Source organism: Artemia sp. Qi Xiang Cuo, chromosome 6 (genome assembly GCF_049724085.1).
Source record: "Artemia sp. Qi Xiang Cuo chromosome 6, ASM4972408v1, whole genome shotgun sequence".
NCBI classification, from domain to species: Eukaryota; Metazoa; Arthropoda; class Branchiopoda; order Anostraca; family Artemiidae; genus Artemia; species Artemia sp. Qi Xiang Cuo.
The window spans coordinates 43,063,951-43,088,793 of record NC_142799.1 but is presented as its reverse complement, the minus strand read 5'-3'; the positions used below and the strand labels follow the sequence as shown (position 1 = coordinate 43,088,793).

Genomic DNA, 24,843 nt, shown 5'->3' with positions numbered 1-24,843 from the left:
TACAGTAGGGTTCACTGATACACTGAATCTGATGGTGTAATTTTCACTAAGATTTTATTACTTTTAGGGGGTGGTGTTTCCCCATTTTTTCGAAAATAAGACAATTTTTTTCAGGCTTGTAACTTTTGATAGTTAAGACTAAATTTGATGAAACTTATATATTTGAAATCAGCATATAAAAATTCAATTTTTTTATGTATCTATAAATATAAAAATTCCATTTTTAGAGTTTCGGTTACTATTGAGCCGGGTCGCTACTTACTTACAGTTCGCCAACACGAACTGTTTGATCAGAAGAAATCTGATTCAATATTTAATTTTTTCCTAAGATAATTGTCAAATATTTAATATTCCATTATGAAAGCCTTGAAAGCCTCATGTCAGCCTTGTTTATTTCAACTGGACAAGTTCTTTTTGCCCTGGTTAGGCGCAGACCCAGCGGAGGGGACATTAAGTCCAATATCTCAGTTTTTTCCAATTTATTTCTAATTTCCCAGATTTGTCAAATAATCTACCTGTTTCCCATTTTTGTTTAAATTATATCCCCCCCCTCTCGAGGCCATACTTTCATCTCCAGTGTACAATCCGGTAAACAGGTCAGATCCAGCCACAATCTTAGGTGTCCAAATTACTTTAGTTGCTTGCCAATAATGGTAAAAAAAGATTAAATAATAAAAAATATTAATAATCGAATAATTGTTAACTTACGTCAGACTCGTATTCTTCACCAAGATCCATTAACATATTCCACATATGGGGGGCAAAACATGCAGAATAATTGGAATACCCAGTTAAATTTACATCCTCCCATTCTGGGTCTCCTTCCCAGCGACCAGAATAGTCACAAATTCGGAACGCCTTGTCTATAAAAAAAGTAATAAAATGAGTTGACCTTAGTTAAACTTTAGCCTTGAATTGAAAAGTACTATTGCCAAAAAGGCTTACGACTAGTTTCCCTTTTACGTCCATTTTGTCATTGAAATTATCTTAATTCATAAAATTCCATTTCAATTAAAACAAGGCAATTAAAATAATAATAAAGTGAAATTCTTTTTATAGGATTAATTTTGAGAATGATTTGCACATATAACTTTTTCAAAGAAAAGTATCGAACCTCATTAAAGCCAAAAACAAGCACGTATGAAGTCATATATTACTACGAATGAACAAACTAACCCCCCCCCCAAAAAAAAAATAAAATAAATAGTGACAACAAACAAATAACAGATACAGATACCAGTAATAGTAGAGAATTTTGGTTTCTTGTCAATCAAAAAGATTGGCATTTTAAAGAGTTTAAAAAATAACATAAAATCAGCTCTTAAAACTCAAATAACTGTATTGTCTTAAATAAGTACAAGAAGCACATAAAGTGATGTAAATAAAACATCTATGCTTTTGTTGGAAATTTTATTCAGGTAGAAGAGGCCTAAATTTACGAGAAATGCCAAAATTACACAAAAAAGAAACAGATTCCCCTCACTTCTAATCATAGGCAGCGCAATAGCGCTGCCTATGTAAAAAAAACGATGTTGGCACAATGTAAAATTTATTTATTTGTTTATTTTGTCTTAGACCAGGGCACTTCTTATCGAAAGAGTTTTTTTTTTAAACTTTGAAAAGGGCTCATTCAATTCGATTGGAAATTGAAAGAGCTATTGCCCTTTTTAATAGTTGAACGTAATTGGAGAGCATCAAACCTCCCTCCCAAGCCCACCATTTCCCCAAACACATCCAATAAAAATTTTGGGATTTTCATTTTGTTTAACGTAATTGAAAGGCCCGGAAATTATGTCTTTGAAGATGACACCTCCCTCCCAAAGCACTCAGGGCAATGGTTGTAAGTCATGCCCCCGGGTCATATAAGGTTTTAATACAAGGCGCTGTCGTAGAAACTTCAAAAAGGACTCATTCGATTGGAAATTGAGAGGGCTAGTGCCCTTTTTAATACTTGAAAGTAATCTTAGGGCAAATGCCCCCCCCCCCCCCCAAGCCTAGCATTGCCCAAAACACTTCCGATCAAAATTTTGATATATCCATTTTGTTCAATGTAGTTTAAAGGACCAAAAATTATGTTCTTGAGGATAAAACCCCCTCCCCCTTCCACAGCTCTCAGGGCAAGGGTTGGATGTAATGCCCTAGGTGTATATAAGGTTTTTTGTAGAAAGAGTTGTCGTAGAAACTTCAAAAAGGACTCATTCGATTGGAAATTGAGAGGGCTAGTGCACTTTTTAATAGCTGAAAGTAATCTTAGGGCAAATGCCCCCCCAAGCCAAGCATTGCCCAAAACACTTCCGATCAAAATTTTGATCTATCCATTTTGTTCAATGTAGTTTAAAGGACCAAAAATTATGTCTTTGAGGATAAAAGCCCCCTCCCCCCTCCACAGCTCTCAGGGCAAGGGTTGGATGTACTGCCCTCGGGGTATATAAGGTTTTTTGTAGAAAGAGTTGTCGTAGAAACTTCAAAAAGGACTCATTCGATTGGAAATTGAGAGGGCTAGTGCACTTTTTAATAGCTGAAAGTAATCTTAGGGCAAATGCCCCCCCAAGCCAAGCATTGCCCAAAACACTTCCGATCAAAATTTTGATCTATCCATTTTGTTCAATGTAGTTTAAAGGACCAAAAATTATGTCTTTGAGGATAAAAGCCCCCTCCCCCCTCCCCAGCTCTCAGGGCAAGGGTTGGATGTAATGCCCTAGGGGTATATAAGGTTTTTTGTAGAAAGAGTTGTCGTAGAAACTTCAAAAAGGACTCAATCCATTGGAAGTCTAGAGGACTAGTGCCCTTCTTAATAGTTGAAAGTGATAGGAGAGAAAATTCCCCCCCCCCACACCCATGATCTCCCCAAACACTTCCAATCAAAATTTTTAGATAGCTATTTTGTTTGACTTTAGTTGAAAGGTCCGATAATTACGTCTTTGAGGATGACAACCCCCCAGTCTCCAGAACAACGGTTGTAAGTTATGCCCTGGGGGTATATAAGGTTCTTATAGACAGTATGGTCACATTAACTTTGGAGGTGGCCTATTGGATTGATAATCAAAAGCTCTAGTGCTCTTTTTGTGAGTCAAAGTGATCGGAGGTCAGCTACCCCTCCCACACAAACACACACGCGCAAGTCGTATCGTCCGAAAATACATCTAATAGAAATTTTTAGATCGCCATTTTATTTCAAATAGTAAAATATCATATAAAAAGGCTTTTTTGGGTTGAAACAAACCCCCAGTGCCTGAGAGCAAGGTTCTTCTGGGTGGTAAGGTTCTTATGGAAGGGGTGGTTGTATAAACTATAGAGGAGGCTCATTTGGTGAAAATTGGAATTAGTTTCCATTTATGGGTCAAAGATAATGGAGGGCGGCTGCTCCCCCCTCTTCCACCTACCCCTCCTTCCACCAATTGAATCTGATTGAAATTGTGCAGTAGCGATGTTGCTTAAAATAGTCCAAAGAACATACAACAATGCCTCTAGGGTAGACAGAGCCCACCAGTGCCCTGGGGATAGGATTTTAAGTCATACCCTCGGGGCATAGAAGGTTGTTGTGGAATGGATGGTCGTAAAAACGTCAAATGGGGCTCATTTGATTTGAAGTTGGAAGTTATAATGGCCTTGTTATGAGTCAAAGTAATTTGAGAGTAATTAGCCACCCCCCCCACACCCCCCCCCATAAGAAGAACTTATGTTTTGTTCTCTTCTTGATATATTTACATTGATTTTTATTCTTGTCCCGAAACTAATTTTATTCATGGAATTTTATTTTGTTTCGTGGAACTTGTTGCATGGTGATTTTTCTTCTCGTAAAGCTCATTTTGTTCAAAGAACTTGTTGCATGCTATTTTTTTTGTTTATGAAACTTTTTGCGGGCTGATTTTTGTTCGTGAAACTTGCTGCATGCTGATTTCTCTCGTCGCGATGCATGTACATTGATTTTTCTCCTCCTGAAACTTATATTTTTCAAGGAACTTGTTATTTTCTGATTTCGTTCACGGATCTTATTGCCTGCTGCTTTTTCTCCGTGAAACCTATTACATGTTGATTTTTTTTTCTTCATGAAACTTGTACATTTATTTTTCTCATCGTGAAACTTATTTTGTTCGTGCAACTTATCGCGTGCTAATTTTTTATTCGTTAAACTTGACGCGTGCTGGTTTTGTTTATAAAACTTCATGCATGTAGATGTTTTCTTTTCGTGGATCTTTTACATTGATTTTGCTCCTCATCAAACTGATTTTGTTCAATGAAATTGTTGCGTTCTAATTTTTGTTCATGGAAATTGCTGCATACTTATTTTTTGTCAGTGAAACTTGTTGTATGATGAATTTTCACTTCGTAAAACTTGTAGTTTGATTTTATTTTTCTCGTCATGAAACTGATTTTGTTCATGGAGCTGGTTGTGTGCTGTTTTTTTTCTTGGAACATGCTGTGTGCTGATTCTGTGTTTGTAAAAATTATTGCATGTTTTTTTTTCGTCTGGTTTTTTTTTCTTCGCGGAACGTGTGAACGTATTGATGTTTTTCTTATCGTAAAAGTTCTGCATTAAGTTTTCTCATCGTGAAATTTATTTTCTACATGATACTTTTTGCGTGCTGATCATTTGTTTGTGGAACGTGTTGCATGCTGATTATTGTTTGTGAAAGTTCTTGCATGCTAATTTTTCTCCTCTTGAAACTTGTTCCAAGAACAAAGTTCCAAGAACAAAATAAGTTTTGCGAGGAGTAAAACCAATGCATGAGTTACATGAAGAGAAAAATTAACATGCCACTAGTTTCATGGGAAAAAATCAGCAATCAACCAGTTCCAAGAACATAACTCAGCACGTGATGAGTTCTATGATAAAAATAAGTTTCACAAGGAGAAAAAAGTCAATGTACAAGTTTTACGAAGAGAAAAATCTACATGAAAAATATATCGCGGACAAAACCCGCATGAAACAAGTTCCACGAATGAAAAATCAGCACGCAAGAAGTAACGCCAAGAAAATTAGTTTCAGAAAAAAGAAAAATAAATGTACAAGTTTTACGAAGAGAAAAATCAACATGTAAAAAGTTTCATGGACAATAATCAGTATGCAGAAAGTTCCAGGAACCAAAAATCAGCATGCAACAAGTTCCTAGAACGAAATCAGTTTCTCGAAGAGAAAAATCACTGCAAATTTCACGAAAAAGAAAAATCCAGATCCAACAAGTTTCACGAACAATAAATCAGCGCGCAATATGTTCCAAAAACAAAAAACAGCACACAACAAGCTCCATGTACAAAATCAGTTTCACGAAGAGAAACAAATCAATGTACAAGTTTCACGAAGATAAAAATTATCATGCAACAAGTTTCACAAAAAAAAATCAGTATGCAACATGTTCCGTGAACAAAAATCAGCAAGCAATAAGTTCCTTGAGTAAAATCAGTTTCATAAAGAGAAAAATCAATGTACACGTTCCCATGAAGAGAAAAATCAACATGCAACAAAATTCAAGAACAAAAATCAGCACGTAACAAGTTTCATAAACAAAAAAAGCATGCAACAAGTTCCTTGAACAAAATCAGTTTTACGATGAGAAAAATCAAGGTTTAAGTTTGGCTAAGAGAAAAATCACCGTGCAACAAAATCCACAAAACAAAATAAAAGGATGCAATAGGTTGCATGAATAAAATCAGTTTCGCGACGATAATGAAGATTAACGTACATGTTTCACGAACAAAATATAAGTACGCATCAAGTTCCACGAAAAAAAAATCAGCAGACAACAATTTTTGTGAACGAAATCAGTTTCACGAGGAGAAAATGAATGCACGAGTTTCACGAAGAGAAAAATCAAGAGGCAACAAGTTTCACACACAAAAGTCAGCACTCAACAAGTTTCACGAACAAAAACAACATGCAACAAGTGCTACGGACAAAATCAGCACGCCACATGTTCCATGAACGAAATCAAAGAGCAGAAAAATCAATGTACAAATTTCACGAAGAGTAAAAAAACACCATGCAACAAGTTTCACAAACAAAAACAAAAAATCACCACGTACCACGTAATAAGTTTCATAAACAAAAATAAGCACGCAACAAGTTCCATGAACAAAATTAGTTGCGCGAGGAGAAAATATATATACAAGTTTCACGAAGAAAAAAATTAACATGTAACAAGTTTCAAGAACAAAAGAAAATCAGCAGGCAACACGTTCCAGGAAGAAAAATCAGCACGCGCCATGTTCCATGAACAAAATCAGTTTTACGAGGAGAAGAATCAATGGACAAATTTCACGAAGAGAAAAAAACAACATAAAACAAGTTTCGGGGACAAAAATCAGCATGCAAAAGGTTTCACGAGCATAAAATCCGTTTCACGAGGAGAAAAAGTTAATGTACAAAACTGAAGAAAAGAAAATTCAGCATGCAACAATTTTCCTGAACAAAAAATTAGCATGCGACAATATCCACGAATAGAAATTCGCTTGCTACAAGTTCCGTGAACAATTCTTGGCCCACCACGTTTCTCATTTCCCCAAAGACGTCCAATCAAAATTTGGAATAGTGTGGGGGTTCCAAGATCAGGAAGGCCAATAGCAGGATTTCTAGAAGACCCTGGTTTCCAGAAGGCCTAAAACATAGTTCCAAGCGGATCCTGGTTTCAAGCGCATGCCCGTTTCTGTTGGCAGGTGAAATAAGGATGACGCAATTATGTTTCAGTATTAGAAGGAACACAGGTGGCGAGACTCCCACAACACCTGGGATTTCAAAAGCATCCCGGAATACAACCGGTCCCTGTTTCCTGGACCCCGCTGGCTAGATTCCTATGAATCCCTGGTTTCCGTGACCAGGTGTTACGACAACGTTTATATTTTGGTTGCTATACAATATAAATGACGCAATCGTGCGTGACAAGCTAGACTTCAGGAGCCCATGGGGAATCCCCGCTTGTAACTGAGCACTTCACCCACGTGGTGTTGTTTAATGAAAGCGCATATCTTCTGTAAAGTCGGCACACATGTGGGTCTTATATAATGATTGTGCACATCTTACGTAATGACAACACGCATCTTACGTAATGGCAGCTTACACATCACTGTCCCATAATACTTTTTTGACATTTTGTTTTTCCTCGGTTTTATGTAATGATGACGTACAAGTGGGTCTTATGTAATGACAGCGCACACTTGGGTGTTGAGTAATGACGGTACACATCTTACATAATGACAGCGCACACATCACTGTCATATAATATTTTTTTGAGATTTTGTTTTTCGTCAAGATGTTCAAGGCGTTTCTTTTTTTCTTTCTTTCGAAGCGTTTCTGTTTCTTTCTTTCAATGCTTTTTCCCTTTCTTTCGAAACATTTTTCTTTAGTTCTTTGTCTTCGGTAGGACTCGAAAGATCAATTTCTATTCAATAGAACAGCGCCCTTGATGCCAGGTCCAATGGGATATTTCCAATATTTTGTTCTGGCTAATATATTCTAAAAATAGCCTATTGCACACAAGGAGAGTTCCCTTTTTTCACATATGGAAGAATAACAATTATGTATTTCGTACACTTGCGATAAATGACACGTGGGTAGAAAATCTATTACTAGAAATTAGTTATCACCTGGTCATTTAGTAAAAAAAAGGTGAGAGGGGACTGCAAGATGCTTAAATTGGGTAAAGGATTAGGTATTGAAGATTCGTCCTATACAATAAATCTAAAACACAGACCTTTGTAAGTAGAATTTCTATTAATTAAAACAAATTTGCAACATTATTAAAAACACAGAAATAACAGTTAAAAAACAAGACAAGCAAAACAAACAAAATGTGAAAAAATAATACAAAGAATAAAATATAAGCAAAAGAAACCATGTATTAAAGACAATACATCCTAGAAATTATTTGCAGAGGGGCAGGGTTGATATTAGAGACAAATTTGGGCCATATTGAGGTATTTCTGAGAGCTATTAACAAAACACTACATTTTTCTTGAGCTAAGCCTATGAATATTTACCCACCATGACAATATGTACATTTGAATAATATTTTCTAATCACCCAAGATATTTTTCTAAAATTTTTTGTTAAAAATTATACATTTAATTTGGTGATTCAAGTCTTCGCAAGCCAAGGGTTTCATGATGCTCATCAAAATACATCACACAATCAGGACATTACGCACCTGCCCCCTGCCATCCACGTGGCACCCGTAGTCACCCGTAGGACATTTGCAACCTTTTCCCTCCAAAAATAAGCTTTTGAATCAAAATTAAACACTTTTTTATTTTAAAAGCGGCAATTTGGCATTCTATTCTTAGAAAGTGATTCTCCAAACAATTCATGCCACAGTGCCACACTATTACTGCTCTGTGGCACGCTCTGACATCACGTCATCACCTCTAAGACACTTCCTGACAGATCTTGTTAAAAATTATGCTTCAACCCATTCATTCAAGTATTCACAAGCCAAGGCTTTCATGATGCTCCACAAAACACATTACACCACCATGGAATTACAAGCCTGCCCCCATGTCACCCACGTGGCAGCCCTCTTTATTATCCCTAGGACAATTATATTCTTTTTCCGATGAAAATAAATTAAATACTGAATTAAACACTTTTCATTTCTGATTCTAAATTAAACACTATTTTTATTATTTGGAACAACGGGACTCGGCATTTTATTTCTAGAACGTGATACTCCAAGTAATTCACGCCACAATGCCACATTGTTATTTCTCTGTGGCACTCTCTGACCCCATCATCCCCTTCATTCTCCCCTTCAGGACATATTCAGACATTTCCGACTAAAAATTATGTTTCAACTAATTTCGTTCACGAAACTTGTTGCCTGCTGATTTTTTGTTCGTAACCTGTTGCGTACTTATGTTTTGTTCAAGAAAATTGTTTTTTCTCTTCTTGATATATTTACATTGATTTTTCTTCTCGTAAAACTCATTTTGTTCAAAGAACTTGTTGCATGCTATTTTTTTTGTTTGTTTATGAAACTTTTTTCGGGCTGATTTTTGTTCGTGAAACTTGTTGCATGCTGATTTCTCTCGTCGCGATGCATGTACATTGATTTTTCTCCTCCTGAAACTTATATTTTTCATGGAACTTGTTATTTTCTGATTTCGTTCACGGAACTTATTGCCTGCTGCTTTTTCTCCGTGAAAGTAATTACATGTTGATTTTTTTTTCTTCGTGAAACTTGTACATTTATTTTTCTCGTCGTGAAACTTATTTTGTTCGTGCAACTTATCGCGTGCTGATTTTTTATTCGTGAAACTTGACGCGTGCTGGTTTTTGTTTATAAAACTTCATGCGTTCTAATTTTTGTTCATGGAAATTGCTGCATACTTATTTTTTGTCAGTGAAACTTGTTTTATGATGATTTTTCACTTCGTAAAACTTGTACTTTGATTTTATTTTTCTCGTCATGAAACTGATTTTGTTCATGGAGCTTGTTAAGTGCTGTTTTTTTTTCTTGGAACATGCTGCGTGCTGTTTCTGTGTTTGTGAAACTTATTGCATGTTTATTTTTTTTCGTCTGATTTTTTTTTCTTTGCGGAACGTGTGAACGTATTGATATTTTTCTTATCGTAAAAGTTCTGCATTAATTTTTCTCATCGTAAAATTTATTTTCTTCATGGTACTTGTTGCGTGTTAATCATTTGTTTGTGGAACGTGTTGCATGCTGATTATTGTTTGTGAAAGTTCTTGCATGCTGATTTCTCTCTTCTTGAAACTTGTTCCAAGAACAAAGTTCCAAGAACAAAATAAGTTTTGCGAGTAGAAAAACCAATGCATGAGTTTCATGAAGAGAAAAATTAACATGCCACTAGTCTCACGGGGAAAAATCAGCACTCAACCAGTTCCAAGAACATAACTCAGCACGTGATGAGTTCCTTGATGAAAATTAGTTTCACAAGGAGAAAAAAGTCAATGTACAAGTTTTACGAAGAGAAAAATCTACATGAAACATATTTCACGGACAAAATCCACATGCAACAAGTTCCACGAATGAAAAATCAGCACGCAAGAAGTAACGCCAAGAAAATTAGTTTCAGGAAAAGAAAAATAAATGTACAAGTTTTACGAAGAGAAAAATCAACATGTAAAAAGTTTTATGGACAATAATCAGTATTCAGAAAGTTCCAGGAACCAAAAATCAGCATGCAACAAGTTCCTAGAACGAAATCAGTTTCTCGAAGAGAAAAATCACTGCAAATTTCACGAAAAAGAAAAATCCAGATCCAACAAGTTTCACGAACAATAAATCAGCGCGCAACATGTTCCAAAAACATCAAACAGCACACAACAAGCTCCATGTACAAAATCAGTTTCACAAAGAGAAAAAAATCAATGTACAAGTTTCACGAAGATAAAAATAGTCATGCAATAAGTTTCACAAACAAAAAATCAGTATGCAACATGTTCCGTGAACAAAAATCAGCAAGTAATAAGTTCCTTGATTAGAATCAGTTTCACAAGGAGAAAAATCAATTTACACGTTTCACGAAGAGAAAAATCAGGATGCAACCAAATTCAAGAACAAAAATCAGCACGCAACAAGTCTCATAAACAAAAAAAGCATGCAACAAGTTCCTTGAACAAAATCAGTTTTACGATAAGAAAAATCAAGGTATAACTTTGGTTAAGAGAAAATTCACCGTGCAACAACTTCCACAAAACAAAATAAAAGGATGCAATAAGTTCCATGAATAAAATCAGTTTTGCGACGATAATGAATATTAAAGTACATGTTTCACGTACAAAATATAAGTACGCAACAAGTTCCATGAAAAAAAAATCAGCAGACAACAATTTTTGTGAACAAAATCAGTTTCAGAAGGAAAAAATCAATGCACGAGTTTTACGAAGAGCAAAATCAAGAAGCAACAAGTTTCACAAACAAAAATCAGCCCTCAACAAGTTTCACGAACAAAAACAACACTCAACAAGTTCTACGGACAAAAATCAGCACGAAACAGGTTCCATGAACGAAATCAATCTCAAGAGGAGAAAAATCAATGTAAAAATTTGACGAAGAGTAAAAAAAACACCATGCAACAAATTTCACAAGCAAAAACAAAAAATCACCATGTAATAAGTTTCACAAACAAAAATAGGCAAGCAAAAAGTTCCATGATCAAAATTAGTTGCGTGAGGAGAAAAATAGATGCACAAGTTTCACGAAGAAAACATCAACATGTAACAAGTTTCACGAACAAAAAAAATCAGCAGGCAACACGTTCCAGGAAGAAAAATCAGCACACGCCATGTTCCATGAACAAAATTTGTTTTACGAGGAGAAGAATCAATGGACAAATTTCACGAAGAGAAAAGCAACATATAAAAAATTTTGGGGACAAAAATCAGCATGCAAAAAGTTCCACGAGCAAAAATCAACAGGCAACAAGTTCCATGAACAAAATCAGTTTCACGAGGAGAAAAATCAATGTGCGAGTTTTACGAAGAGAAAAATCAACATGCAACAAGTTTCACGACAAAATCAGCACCCATCAAGTTCCACCAGCATAAGCCGGCACACAACAAGTTCCGTGAAGAAAATCAGTTTCATGAGAAGAAAAACTATCTCGAAGAGAAAGATCAGCATGCAACAAGGTCAACGAACAAAATTCAGCATGCAACAGGTTCCATGAATAAAATCCGTTTCATGAGGAGAAAAAGCTAATGCACAAAACTCAAGAAAAGAAAGATCAGCATGCTACAATTTTCCTGAGCAAAAACTTAGCATGCGACAATTTCCACGAATAGAAATTCGCCTGCTACAAGTTCCGTGAACAATCCTTGGGCTTCAGTTGAATTGCTTGCCAGGGTCCTCCGATGGTAAGGTTAGGTGCCCCCTTCATCGGAAATGCTCAGCAGGGCCAGGTCGAACTGGATACTTGGGTTCCGACTGTTGGCACTGCCATTAAGTCAGATGTGAGCTGTCATTACGCAACCCCTACGTGTGCGCTGTTGTTATATAAGACCCACGTGTGCGTTTTGATTACATAATACCGAGGAAACATAAAATCTCCAAAAAGTATTATGGGATAGTGATGTGTGTCCTGCCATTACGTAAGATGCTCGCTGTCATTACGTAAGATGTCTGCCGTTATTACATAAGACCAATATGTGCGCCGTTTTTACGTAATATCTGCGCTGTCATTACACAACACCTACGTTTGTGCCGTGCTCAGTTACAAGCCAGGATTTTCCATTGGTTCATCAAGTCTAGCTTGTCACACACGACTGCGTCATCCATATTCAATAGCAACCGAATTATAAACATTTTCGTAACACCTGGTCACGCAAAACAGGGTGCCATGCGAATCTTGCCAGCTATGTCATGGAAACAAGGACCAGTTGTATTGCAGGATACCTTTTAAAACCTTAATGTTGTGGGAATCTTGCCACCTCTGTTTCTTCTAACACTGAAACATGATTGCGTCATTCGTATTTCACCTGGTCACGCAAACAGGGAATGCACTGGAAACCGGGATGTGCTTGAAACCTTCCTATGTGCCTTTCAGAAAGCAGGGCCTTATAGAAATCCTGCTATGGGCATTCCAGGTCCTGGAACCCCCACACTACTATTTGGAGATAATAATTTTCTTCGCCGTAGTTACGTCCAAATATTATATAAAAAAACCTTCGGGGTCAGCGTAACCCACCCGAGCCAGCAGGGAAGGGTTGTAAGTAAAACCCAGGGGGTGTACAAAGTTTTTAAGAAAGAAGCGGTCGTATAAACTTCGGAGGAGTCTCAAATGATTAGAAATTGAAAATTTTAGTTCCCGGTTAAGAGTCAGAAATGATCAGATGACAAATAGACCTTGCCCCCTCTCGCCATACCCTCTTTCTTCCAAATGCATTCGATCAAATTTTTTGGAAAATCATTTTGTTTAAAATACAACAAAGATCTTATAACAAAAACTCCAGTTTTGCACAAACCCCCAGGTTGGAAATTGAAAGTTCTAGTTCCCTTTTTAAGAGTCAAAAGGGACCAGAGAGCAACTACTTCCCCCTGGCCTCATTCCCCCAAACGTATCTGATCGAATTTTTTAGATAGCTTTTTTGTTCAAAATAGACAAAAGATCATATAACAAAACCTCTAGGGTTGATTGACACAGCCCCCCAGAGCCCGGGGTCAGGTGTTGTAAGCTATACCCTCAGGGCTCATAATGTTTTTATGAAAGGAGTGGTCGTATAAACTTCGGAGGGGGCTTTATTGACTTGAAATGTAAAGTACTAGTTCCATTTTAAGAGCCAAAAGCGATTGGAAATATTTTGGAAATATCTAAACAAACCCCATTTTTCATCACTGTAAAAGTGTGTGTAAGAGATATTAAAAATGTTATTTTCTCTATAATCCCCCACCCCTTGTTTTAAATTTCTCTGCCCCCCCCCTCCCTCAGAGATATCTAAATATAATATATTTTTTTACATGTCAAAGAAATTGCTCTTTTTTTTAATCTTTACGATTTTCTCTGTCCACTGTAGGCATCTTCGCTATTTTTCAACCTCATAATAATATTTTTTGTTAATTTCTAGTTTACAAACAACTCGGTTTTTTCAAAGCAGATAAAGAGTATTAATATGAATTATTTTTTGAGGAGTTGTTTGAACAAAATCAAAACCTTCTATGTCATCTTTTAGATTGTATTAAGTTGGAACTTTCAGAATATATATAGAGTAGAGAACTAAATGCTACTGCTAAGCACGTTTTTAAATAATAATCCAATTTGTTTTAAATAGGGGTGATTTAGACACTTTGAAAATAATCTATTTATCTTTTATAGGTTGTTCTGGTTCCTTATTCACAATCTCCCTCCTGCTCGTCAGTCGGAGAAGGAGAAGACGTGCCTGTGGAGTTTTGTGACAATGACATGTCACAGCAAGGCATCATTAATGAAATACCGTTTAATACTAACGATTTTTTAGATGATTATTTTAATGTTGACAGTTGAGCAGGGGGGCTTACCGTTGCTAAGTCCAAACACACTACAGATTTTAGAGGATATTACCCGGGAATTAACTGGGAACCCTCCCCCCACTGATAACATACTTCCACTTCAAACAACTGAAGTGGCTTCCATAGTCCTATTATTGAACAATGTGGGGGAGGGGTGGTGATAATAATATACAAGAGGAGGGGGAGGAGGAGGAGGAGCAGGGGGGTAATATCCAATTGACACCATTCTCTGAGTTTCAACTCTAAAATACAATTTTAAATACGATAGTTGTATACACTGCAACCTTTGGAGACCCTTTTAATTCGCTTTTGGGTGGTAATTTTGTGTTTGACCCTGTAGAAATTGTTCATGAATATGTAGATAGAATTCGTGCACTGTTAGAAAACCAAATTCAGTTGTGGGGAGGAGGGAGGGATTCAATTAAGGTTTCTATTGTTTTAAAGGTATTTTATTTAAATGAGGGGAAAAGTGAGGTTTATCATCATTATGTACACACCGAGATTCGACTGGTCTATCCAAATTTAGAGAATTTTGAGGGTATTTTTTTCCGAGTGGATAGGCCATATTATTAAGCATCTCGAGAATTATAACGAAAATGGGAGCGGGTCTGTAGTTCTTTATGTTGAAAATTTAAGCGTTAATATCTGTAAATTTAAAAAAGATTTTATTTAAGAGGGGTGGTGGATCTGAGAGGGATACAGTTTTAAAATATAATCCAGATTTAGAAGGTTGTCAAGGTGTCCAGCAAATCTGTTTTGAAGCAGACCAAAAATGTTTCAAGTACGCTTCCCTCATATCAGCATTCGTGCCTCTAGCACGTGACGCTACCAAGACGAATTTAGATAACTGGACTGTACATGGGAAGGACTAGTCCGATTTTCCCATTGTAGATTTCACTTGTTTAGAGGGAAAATACCCAGTAACGCTCAGGTCTATTGATATTTTTGAAAGGGTCAATGCTCATTTAAATATCGGCGTTACTGTGGTTCAGTATGAAACTGAATTTGAGGATGGGGTTCGTTCTAAAGAAAGGGGGTGGTGTTCCCAGTAAGAGGCCCGTCAATTGAATTAGTGAACCACTGGGTTTGGTTGTTGTACACACCACCTAGTGACCCCAATTCAATTGGCCATTTTAACCTGATTACAGACATTAGTAGAGTTCTGGGGGGTGGTAAGAAAAGGGGGGTATGTTTCTACTGTCTAACATGCCTGTCACAATTTCATAGCGATATAAAACTAGGGGATCACCTTAGGCCCATTAGACGACATAGCTAACAATCAGTGGAAAAAGTTTCAGGAAAGTTGGTCTTTTTACATTTCAAAAATTTTCAAAACACCCTAATCCAGAACAATAAAATTTCTTTGGATTATGAAGTGAAGTTAGTTGAAGTGAACGATCCTCGATTTCCAAATCAAATCAGAGAACATCAAGCTATTGCAGTCTCATATGCCCACGCGCAAAGAGACAGTTCTAACACTATGCAGTTGTTAGAAATAGTTGAAACATTGGATGAGGGAGAGTGTATGGTCAAGGCACTGACTAAATTAATTGAAACCGCTAATGGCGCTATTTCTCGTTTGAGAAATACCCATTACCCAATGGTTTTGTCTGCAGAGGATCGTCTCGCGATTAAAAATCAAAAAATATGTTGGCTTTGTAAGGGGGAGTTTGAAGAGGGGGATAAGGGGTACGGGACACGAGGGGGGAAGGGGAAAGTCAGAGACCACAATCACTTGTGGCAGGAAATATCCTCTGGGGGTAGTAATTTTAGAGGGGTAGCACATCAATCGTGTAACTTAAACGTTAGCAAGCAGTTTTTTATTCCAGTTTTTATTCATAATTCAAATTATGATTTAAAATTTATTTGACCGGCACTGGCACGTATGCACAGAGAGGGAGGGGGAGCAAATAGTCCATGGGTAAATAATTACTTTACCTATCACATCATTCCCAAATCGGCCGAGTAGTTAGTGCTTCTCGAGCTGAAATCGTAGGTAGTGAATAATGGGCATACGTGCTGGAATAAAATAAGGTTTTTAGATTCCTTTGGTTTTTTTCCCAAGGCATTGAGTCAATTGATTCAAGTGCAGAAAAGCGACAATTTTGATAGTTTTCCTTTGCTTAAATAGCACTTTTCAGACAGTGAAATGTATGACCTATTGACCTGTAAAGGTGTATATGCATACGACTATTACTGCTCTGGCGCTCGCTTAAGCGAGGTGAAACTAAGTCCAATTGAAGCTTTATATAATTCACTCACCAACAGTGAATGCACAGCCGAGGAATATGAGTTTGCCAAGAAGGTGTGGTCTAACGAGAATTGTAAAAATGGGTGGGATTATTTTAGACTGTACTTGGCCAGTGACGTTTTAACTCTGTTAGATATTGTCTGCAAGGACAGAGACCAAATCTATTCAGAGTTTGGACTAGATATAGGCTATTATTTTTCCACACCACATTTCGTGATGGACTTGATTTTAAAAATTAGTAGGGAGGAAATAGTCTTAATCACCGACGTGGATCAACACCTTTTTTTATAAAGATTAATGTGGGGTGGGTATGTTTTTCATGGGGATCGTGTCTTGTCAACTGACCCGTGCGGACAAAACAGCATTGGTGCAAAGTCAAATGCAGTGTTCTTGGACATGTACTCATTGTACCCCTCGGCAATGTCTCACTACTCTTTGCCGTGTGGGAACTATAAATGGCTTGAGAATCCTTGTGAGTTCCCCGACATTAACACCGTCACGGACAATGGGCCACAAGGATGGTTCTTTGAAATTGACGGGCACATTCCATTGGTGCTTCATGATTCAGTCAGAGATTTTGTTTCTCCCTGTATCAATCGACCAGTGACCAGGGACTCACTGAGCCCCTACAATTGATCATTGGTTGAGAATATGGGGATGCACTGGACCCCCTCTAAGCAAAAACTGATTGCAGATCTGGACCCTAAGGAGAATATCGTTGTTCATCATGTGCTTTTGCACTGGATATGAGTAAGGGTCTATCACAATCAACTTGGTCTGGATAAATTAACCTGAGTTTGACTCTAACCCAACCTAACTCAACCCCAACCCTAACTCAACCCAAACCCAACCTAACCCAACCTGTAGCAGCAGCAGTGACGACGACTATTGTATACATTTTTTCCACAGCACCCCCGGGAGGTGGGGGGTCCAGCCCGGGGCGTGCTTTCGGCCCCGCGGCTCCCGGAGGGTGGAGGATCCCGCCCGCGGCCGGCTTTCGGTCCCGCGGCTCTACGGCTTCATCATATGCTTTTGCACTGGATGGTGAACAATGGTTTCAAGATCAACAAAATACATAGGGTCCTGCAATTCAGTAAAAAACCCTACTTCAAGACGTTTATTGACACTTTTGTTGATAAACGCTCTCGGGCAAATACCAAAGTAGAGAAAGAAATGTACAAAGTCATTCTAAATTCAGCGTTTGGCAAAATGTGTGAAAGCGTGCGGAACAGATCTCGTTGTGAGGTCGTGACTGACCCTCAAGAGTGTGCACGAATTATTGCCAACCCCAATTTTACAACGTTCACGAGCATAGAAGCTGGCATGGTTCTTCTACACAGGAAAAAGAGAAATGTGGTACTGAACAAGAATATAGCAGGAGGTAGTCCAGTACTGGAAATTTCCAAGAAGCTCATGTTGTCGTTTTTTTTACAATGTGTGAAAGGTGCAATGGCCACGGGAGGGGGAGGTTCGAGTTTACTATGGGGATACAGATTCTCTGCTGTTAAAGGTAAAAAACGAGGATTTATTGGGGGATTTAGAAAATGGGGAACACATCAGCTTGCGGATGGATTTCACCAACTGGAATCCGTCCCTCTACCCCGAGTTGGTGAAACGTCAAGCCCCCAACCAACTACTAATGTTAAAATCAGAGACTGGGAGTGATTTCATATCCAGGGGGGTGTTCCCAGGTCCTAAAGTTTATTGCGTGTAAACACATAACGGGGATGTAAAGCAGGCGTGTAAAGGGGTGCCTACACATTTTGTAAAGAGCAATTTCAACATGAGTGTCTACAGAGACTGTGTAGAGAATAGCCTAGTGCCGAGAGCACAAGTGCTTGCAATTCGCTCTCTACAGTATAAAAATTATACTGTAAGAGTGGAAAAGAATGCAATGTCATGTATATTTGACAAAGTCTTTGTGCTCGAGAATGGTGTAAGTTTTCTACCCCATGGCTACTACCGTATTTCAGACCAGGTTGAATGCATAGACTATCGCAATCAACTATGTCTGGATAAATTAACCTGAGTTTGACTCTAACCCAACCTAACTCAACCCTAACCCTAACCCAAACCTAACCCATCCATAAATTAACTAACCCAACCTAACCCGTAGCAGCAGCAGAGACGACGACTATTATATAGAGTGCCCTCGGGGGGGGGGGGGGGTCCCGCCCGTGGCCGGCTTTCGGTCCCGCGGCTCCCCGGGTTCATCATGTGCTTTTGCACTGGATGGTGAACAATGGTTTCAAGATCACCAAAATACATAGGTTCCTGCAATTCAGTCAGAAACCCTACTTAATTAAAGACCTTTATCGACATTTTTGTTGATAAACGCTCTCCGGTAAGCAGCAAAGTAGAGAAGGAAATGTGCAAACTCATTCTATATTCAGCGTTTGGCAAAATGTGTGAAAGCGTACGCAACAGATCTCGTTGTGACGTCGTGACTGACCCTCAAGAGTGTGCATGGATTACTGCCGACCCCAATTTTACAACGTTCACGAGCATAGAGGCTGGCGTGGTTCTTCTACACAGGAAAAAGAGAAATGTGGTACTGAACAAGATTATAGCAGGAGGTAGTTCAGTACTTGAAATTTCCAAGAAGGTCATGTTGTCGTTTTTTTACAAAATGTGCAAGGTGCAATGGCCACGGGAGGGAGAGGTTCAAGTTTACTATGGGGATACAGATTCTCTGCTGTTAAAGGTAAAAATCGAGGATTTATTGGGGGATTTAGGAAATGGGGAACACAACAGCTCGCGGATGGATTTCACCAAATGGAATCCGTCCCTCTACCCCAAGTTGGTGAAACATCAAGCCCCCAACCAACTACTAATGTTAAAATAAGAGACGGGGAGTGATTTGATATCCAGGGGGTGTTCCCGGGTCCTAAAGTTTATTGTGTGGAAACTCATGACGGGGATGTAAAGCAGGCGTGTAAAGGGGTGCCTACACATTTTGTAAAGAGCAATTTCAACATGAGTGTCTACAGAGACTGTGTAGAGAATAGCCTAGTGCCGAAAGCACAAGTGCTTGCAATTCGCTCTCTACAGTATAAAAATTATACCTGTAAGAGTCGAAAAGAATGCAATGTCATGTATATCTGACAAAGTCTTTGTGCTCGAGAGTGGTGTAAGTGTACTACCCCATAGCCACTACCGTATTTCAGACCGGGTTGAATGCATAGACTATCGCAATCAACTAGGTCTGGATAAATTAACCTGAGTTTGACTCTAACCCAACCTAACTCAACCCTAACCCAAACCTATCCCATCCATAAATTAACTAACCTAACCCATAGCAGCAGCAGTGACGATGACTATTGTATACAGCGCCCCTGGGGGTCGGGGGGTCCCGCCCGCAGCCGGCCTTCGGCCCCGCGGCTCCTGGGGGGGTTTGGGGGTCCCGCCCGCGGCTTGCTTTCGGCCCCGCAGCTCCCGGGGGGTGGGGAGTCCCACCCGCGGCCGGCTTTTGGCCCCAAGGCTCCCCGGAGGATGGAGGGATCCCTTTAAATTCATAATGTTCAACTGTGCTATTTTTTTAAATTCATGTTCCAAGTGTTTTTTTTTCAAGTGTTTTACTGTACAAATAGTGTGTGTGTTTGTACAAACAGTGATGCTGGACAAAAAGTGTTTTTATGACAATAAGTGTTGTTGTTGTTCTTGATGAACAAAAGTGTTTTTATAATAAATGTTGTTCTTTATGTTCGAACAGAAGTGTTTAGTTTTTTTTATCTTAATAATTTTTGGACAATTGTCATTTTTATGTTGTTAATTTTTGAACAAGTGCCATTTTTATGATGTTCATATTTGAACAGAGGTGTTTTTTTTATATTAATAATGTTTTAACAAGTGTCATTTTTTGTTGTTGTTCGTGTTGAACAAATAGAGTTTTCATGTCAAATAATGTTGTTCTTGCTAAGGACGTACAAGATAGATCTATCGGAAAAATTTTACTACTACTTATTCATTAGACAAGTATGATTTACGGTTAGTTGTAGTCTAACTGTTATCAACAGCAGCATCAGCAGCATTAATCAATTTAAAACACCCTTTAGATGGGTTCTGTTTGGTCTCTCAATGTCGGGGAAAACGACACTTTTAGTTAGAATAATTCAAAATTGTAACAAAATGTTTTTGGAAAAACCAAAGAAAATTTATTATTGCTATAATATTTGGCAGGATTCCTAGGATCAAATAAAAGCTATTGCCACACCCATACCAAAACAATTAATACGGGGACTTGATGTTTTCAATAGTATTGAACCAAATCGTGGCTGATTATTGATGATTTGGCTGAATCCATTGAACAGTTCTCACAGGAAATGCTACAGCTGTTCACTGTTTGCTCTCATCATGAACAGATTTCCATAGCCCGAGTTCTACACAATCTGTTTCATCAGAGCAAATGTATGAGAACCCTTGCTTTGAATTACACCATCTATATTATCCATCGAGTTGTTCGTGATTCTAGCTCACTAAAAACTCTCAATAAGCAAATATATCCAGGCGCCCCCAAATTCCTGCTGTCAGCGTACACTCAGGCGACAAATAAGCCATACGGCTACATTTTATTAGATCTTAAAAAGAGCACACCCAAGGATCTATGTGTAGTCACCGACATTTTCGACAATGAAATTACCGTATATCTTCCAGTGAACAGTAGAAAAAGCTATTAGCTGCCATTATGACACTGAAGAAACTACAGGAACAACGGCATTTATTTTCCATTTTAGGCACTTCAAAACCTCCAGTCAGGAAGGCCATACTCAAACATGGTGTTGGCAATGATTTCATTAATCTAATATCTGATTTTTGTTTAAATTTAACTGAGGGCAATGTACACTTGCCAGAAGGTGTTAGACAACAGACAAAGCAACATCGTTCCAATGTACGCGCCTTGGCTTGCAAAAATAAAGGGAAAATTTTTAAAAGAAAACGTCTCCTTCAAGCGGGTGGTAGCTTTTTTACACTTTTACTGCCAATAATTGCAGGACTTGTAAACAGTTTTCTCTAGATGGCTAAACCCTATAAATTAACGCCATTTGAACTTGTCCTCTCGCCGTTTGAACGTTTTGAAGACAATCTAAGCAAATTCATTAATGATGAGAATATTGCTGATGACAAAAAACTGCTTTTACTTCAAGATGCATTGCGACGTGTGGACAAACATAGACCTTATCGTGAGAGACCCGCCACCGTCATAGATCCCCCTAAACGGGGAACATCCTGAAGATTCTGCAGCAGCAGTACAATCAAAAGAGAAAGAATGGAATTACATAGTGTCATCAATTGGACACCTACTGCCAGTGACATACCGAAAACAGAGTAAAAGAGTTTTACTATGTCTCATTTTGGAAACTGGCGGTGATGATCATCAAGTTCAAGTCTACATCATAGGGAAACGAATTATAATTCAGAGAAAAAGTTATAATCTAGTTGATTTAATTTGTGATATGGTGATGAATCGTAAAGTACATTTATCATTTAACAATAATCTATACACCTTTCTAAATGCATCAAACTTTCCCAAAAGTCTTATTGGCAATAAGAAAATTCTAAAGAAACTAAGAGAATATAGTCCTCCAACAACGCCAACACCAATTCACAAACTTAAAAAAGAAGAAGATTCAATATTGGAAAATACTAGCAGCAGCATCAAAGATTTTATAACACCAGTTACTTCTTTACAAAAGCGAAGACGGATTAATTGACTTTCAAGTGTGCAAAAACGGAGCGGACATTACGATACGCCTTTGCATTTAAAATAGATGAAGTTCTGAAGCGCGTCAACGACAATATGATTGAAGCGGGGAGTCTAAATTACCCCAAAACGCTTTCTAAAGTTGCCTCTGTCAGCACATTAAAAAAAAGCAAAAGAGTATCTACAGAATGAACCGAGTTACACACTGCATCGGAATCGCAGGCTTCATGGCAAACAATATCGACAAACTAAAGCCTTTTTCCCTCTGCATATAATACAAACGGATCTTTTAACTCTAGACGCGATTCAACGACGTCACAATGCACCCTACAAATATATTCTGGTGGCAATCAGTGTCTTTAGTCGCTATGCCTATGCCATCCCATTACAGTCAAAGAGAGGTGTTGAAGTTGCTCAGGCTTTAGAAAGCATTCTTGAACAGGATTGCTATAGAAAATTCAATTGGATCGTGGTAGTGAATTTGTTAATCGCCATGTGCAAAAGGTTCTATTGAAATATAATACAAAACTTTATCATAGTCACAGCCCGATAAAGGCTGCATTGTCTGAACGATTGATAAGAACGATTTGTCTATTAATTTCAAGATATTGTACACTGAAAAATGCATCTGCTTTTATTCATGATTTAGATAAAATCATGCAGATATACAACCATCGACCCCATCGATCTCTGTCCAACTCAAGCCCTCGGGAAGTTCATTGTTCTGAAAATACATTTGATGCTTTTCTAAAGCAATATTCCAATGGTAAAAAAGAAAAAAATATGAAGAAGAAGAAGAAATTCAATGTTGGTGATACTGTTCGAATTAATAGAACCACCAATATTTTTGAAAAGGGGAATTATTTATGGAGCACTGAACTTTTTAAAGTGTCCAAAATCCTGGACACCGAACCCACAACATATCGACTGCGAGACACCTAAGATGATGAGATTCTCTGCGGTTTTTATAAATATGAACTACAAAAAGTTAGAAACACTAGTGAAATTTATCAAATTGAAAAGATATTAAAGAGTCGTAGTCCAATGTTTCTGATCCTCTCTACAATGATTTGAATAGAACAAGTGATTTTTGGACGAAACTCTCCCCCACCATCAAATTCGATGGAAAGTAAGAAGTGGCTCTTGTCGACTGTATTCTCAAAAATACCTACGACATCCTGATAAAAGATCGTAAATATGAAATAAAAATTAGACCCTATGATTGGCCGCCTCCACCCTCATGTGATCAAGAACAAATTCAAAAGATCAATTGGATGGATTATCCATATATTGAATTACCCAATTACCCAACCCACCTGTATGCATGATTTATGTCGTTCTATTAATAAAAGAATTTCCGCTCGTAAAAAAGGAGCTTTTCATTTCATCTATTCAAAGGAGCAGGGCAAGATCTACATTAGTTCACCTATTGCCAATAAAGACGTTATTCTCAAGGAAGATCTAAAGGATGGTCTTGGCTTTTAGATCAATATTATCGACAGTAAAATTGCCAGGAACAATAACCTTATTTTTGCTGGCTACTCGCCTGCATTCTCTACGGACAATTGTATATATCTGTACGTTTCATTTGTGGATACATCTCGGATTGTAAATTAAAATATTCCCGTCCTACGGGTTCTTGAACGAAGAACCAATCAGGCACATATTCACCACTACAATATAAAGCATGGAACTCTGTCAGTTAACACTAAGAACTGAATTAGGTGATCCCATAGCAATTTCAAAAGGTTTGGCTGTGATTACATGCCATTTTCGTCCCATCGTTCAACAAAAACAAGATGTCTAATAATAGAAAAGTGGAAGTCATTTGTCGTGATACTGACTCTTATGGTAATATTCTTGACCCGAGATAAGAGGGGACTCGAAAGGAATATTACAAAGAGCACTCGTCAGTGTATGGCTATGGTCTTGGCAGCTGGTTTACTAAGCTGTTTCGTTCTTCACCACCACTGGCTAGAAGACACAATTTACAGGCCGCGACAGATTATGGATCTTCTACACTATACGATTGGGGCTCTGGCAAAGATTTTAAAAACAGTGCTACGGAAAATCTTAGGTCCAGTGAGCGAACCATTGGCGAGAGATTAAAACAAAATGGAAAAGGTTTAAAAAGGTCTTGAAACAATGCATCACTCATCAGTCTCTACTCAGGTCAAAAACGAAAGACATCACCCCTGTCAAAGAAAAGAAGGAAAAAGCCGACAAATACTGTAAACAGTAGTAGAAGAAGAAGAAGAAGTGCCAGGAAGAGAATTGTTAGATCGAAACTATATTTCTTTTCCTAAGATGTCCTACCTACCGCATAAGGATTCTCAACCTTCAATCACCGCCTCATTGAATCTATTCAATGCTGAAAATGTTGATGTGAGTGTCAAGCATGGATACTATGAACAATTTTATACTCAACAGCCCCTCTCCGATAATATTTATTTTCAAATTTATTCCAATGAAGACTACTTTATGGACATGTCTTCAAAATTTATAGATTTACAAATGAAAGTCCAGAAATCTGATAATACATTGTCAATTCTTGCCGATGGAATATCCTATGAAAATTGTATATTACATAATTTATTTCATCAAATCAGTGTCTACATAAATGGCGCACTGGTGAGCACAAGCAACAATCTCTCAAATTATACAAACTATATCCAATTCATGTTGATGACACCCAAGTCATACAAGGAATTGAGAGGCACCTCCAATGGATATGAATATATCACTAATACTGATGGTACAGATGCACTTAAAAATACTACAACTAGTGAATTACATCTAGTTGGAAAAATATATCATGAAATATTTAATATACCCCAATGGCTACCACCCAATATTAAAGTGGATATAACATTAACGCTTGCTCAATCCAATTTCATATTGAGAAAAGAACTTGCTGTCAATCCTGATGTAAGTTTCTCCCTTACCGCGGC

At 37.8% G+C, this 24,843-nt stretch overlaps 1 protein-coding gene across 1 annotated transcript in view; it reads right to left on the bottom strand.

The window, feature by feature from the left end:
* Window positions 1-24,843, bottom strand: part of LOC148951256 (uncharacterized) — a 120,256-nt gene that overhangs the window by 13,338 nt on the left and 82,075 nt on the right. Inside the window, exon 4 of the mRNA XM_089091040.1 lies at window positions 709-863. Within this exon, the coding sequence (XP_088947166.1) occupies window positions 709-863 (155 nt within the window). The remainder of the gene's footprint in view (window positions 1-708; window positions 864-24,843) is intronic.